The sequence below is a fragment of the Solea solea genome, chromosome 17 (genome assembly GCF_958295425.1).
Source record: "Solea solea chromosome 17, fSolSol10.1, whole genome shotgun sequence".
In the NCBI taxonomy this organism is placed as follows: Eukaryota; Metazoa; Chordata; class Actinopteri; order Pleuronectiformes; family Soleidae; genus Solea; species Solea solea.
In genome coordinates, this window is record NC_081150.1 from 21062654 (window position 1) to 21065271 (window position 2618).

A 2618-nucleotide genomic window follows, 5' to 3' on the forward strand; every position below is an offset into this window, starting at 1 on the left:
TCAAAATGGTTGTTTGTCTCTATCTGTGTCTCTATCTGTGCGATGGACGGGTGAACTGTCCAGGGTGTGACCCCGCCTACCGCCCTATCTAGCTCAGCTGGGATACAGTTTGAAACGTTTTATAATGAATTCTAAATGATTACATGTGAATGTTCTCCTACAGGTGAGACTAATAAAGGATTATATTATTATATTTCAGTCAAAACCTTAGATGAGCTCAGACTTTATAAAACTGTTTATGTTTTTACATTTCAGCTCATTTTCTGTCATAAAACACAAGAAAAACAGAATCTCAAATGTATTTCTGTCGTTTGTTCCCACAGCACGTGAACGCAGCGCAGATATACTCTACTGTGATTGGAGGAGAAGACGGGAGGGGGCGAGGTTACCGCGGAGGGAATCTGATAGCAGGCTCACGCGCCTCTTGGCTTGTCTAAACTTTTCCTCGTCAGTGAGTGAGTGAGTGAGTGAGCGGAGGAGTGAGTGGATGAATGAGTTGATGAATGAGCGGATGAAGCGCAGGAGACGCTGAGTTTTCACGGATTATGTTTTAATTCACGGATTAATTTTTCTGGACGAACGAGAGGGAAAAAACCCGGAGAAAAGCCGGCGTTTGTGCGTGGAAATGGAGTCCGTGAGTAAATGGAACCCGCAACAAGTTGTGGACTGGCTGAGAGGTGAGACTGCTGCCAACTACTGAGACCCACTGTTTTTCTGCAGCCAAATACTGAGACCTACTCTTTTACTGCTGCCAAATACTGAGACCTACTGTTTTACTGCTGCAAAATAATGAGATCTACTGTTTTACTGCTGCAAAAATACTGAGACCTACTGTTTTACTGCTGCAAAATACTGAAACCTACTGTTTTACTGCTGCAAAATACTGAGACCCACCTGTTTTAATGCTGCAAAATACTGAGACCCACCTGTTTTAATGCTGCAAAATACTGAGACCTACTGTTTTACTTCTGCAAAATACTGAGACCTACTGTTTTACTGCTGCAAAATACTGAGACCCACCTGTTTTAATGCTGCAAAATACCGAGACCCACCTGTTTTAATGCTGCAAAATACTGAGACCCACTGTTTTACTGCTGCAAAATACTGAGACCTACTGTTTTACTGATGCAAAATACTGAGACCTACTGTTTTACTGCTGCAAAATACTGAGACCCACCTGTTTTACTGCTGCAAAATACTGAGACCCACCTGTTTTACTGCTGCAAAATACTGAGACCTACTGTTTTACTACTGCAACATACTGAGACCTACTGTTTTACTTCTGCAAAATACTGAGACCCACCTGTTTTACTGTTGCAAAATACTGAGACCTACTGTTTTACTGCTGCAAAATACTGAGACCCACCTGTTTTACTGCTCCAAAATACTGAGACCTGCTGTTTTACTTCTGCAAAATACTGAGACCCACCTGTTTTACTGCTGCAAAAATACTGAGACCTACTGTTTTACTGCTGCAAAATACTGAGACCCACCTGTTTTACTGCTGCAAAATACTGAGACCCACCTGTTTTACTGCTGCAAAATACTGAGACCCACCTGTTTTAATGCTGCAAAATACTGAGACCTACTGTTTTACTGCTGCAAAATACTGAGACCTACTGTTTTACGACTGCAACATACTGAGACCCACATGGCATTGTTAATCTCAGTCCAGACCCACATGACGACGATGATGAAGATGATGATGATGATGATGATGATCAGCAGCAGCAGAGTGTGAAGTTACAGTTTCAGAGAGTTCAGGATGATGATGATGGTGATGATGATGATCAGCAGAGTGTGAAGTTACAGTTTCAGAGAGTTCAGGTTCAGACACTGACACGCAGACTCAAACCATGGCTACCATCAGGAAACAGCTGATTTTATCCACAAAAGACTCCGCTCGTAAAATCTACGTCACACGTCCACGTCTTTATCTCACTGTGAGACAAACTAAACCACTCACTCTCCCACACCAAAGCCCACAGACACTGGGGACACAGGAGCTGCTGGTCTACTGCTGCCTCCTGTGGTCACTCTGTGTCACTGAGGTCAATCGGAACCAAGATTTTCAAAAGCTGAACTCATAGAATAAGACATTTGAACTGAGTGATCAACAGTGGATCAACAACTCGTGCGTGCGTGTGTGATGTTAAATCAGTGGTTTTCTCTGTGGGCTTTGGTGTGGGAGAGTGAGTGGTTTACAAACTTCAAAATGTCTTTGTGGCGTTGGATTTACAGCTCAGTCACGTCGTCCCCTCACATGTTGTCATGACGCAGCGGAGACAATGAAGAGCTGAGTGAAACAAACGCCCCCGAGGTCGACCTCCTGCCGTGTGCGAGGTCAGGAGGTCAGGAGGTCACGGTGACGCTCAGCTGATGCTTAAACAGATCTGAGACTGGAGACAAAGACCTTGCTCAGACGTAACATGTGATCGCACATACGTGGACAGCTCAGGTACATCACGGCCTTTTAATCTGTGACGCAGCTAAGCCCCGCCTCCTCCCCTGAAGTCTTTAGTCTTTTATTCATGTGACGCTCAGTGTTTTTGGTTTAAAGTCATTGCACATGCTTGACTGTTAGGACCTGAAAACATGGTCACATGATCACACGGTCA

General features: G+C 44.1%; 1 protein-coding gene across 1 annotated transcript in view; it reads left to right on the forward strand.

The window, feature by feature from the left end:
• The first annotated feature begins 430 nt into the window (after positions 1-430).
• The window catches only part of cnksr3 (cnksr family member 3), a 23715-nt gene continuing 21527 nt past the window's right edge, over positions 431-2618 (forward strand). The window contains exon 1 of the mRNA XM_058613837.1: positions 431-677. Within this exon, the coding sequence (XP_058469820.1) occupies positions 626-677 (52 nt within the window). The 5' untranslated portion in view covers positions 431-625. The remainder of the gene's footprint in view (positions 678-2618) is intronic.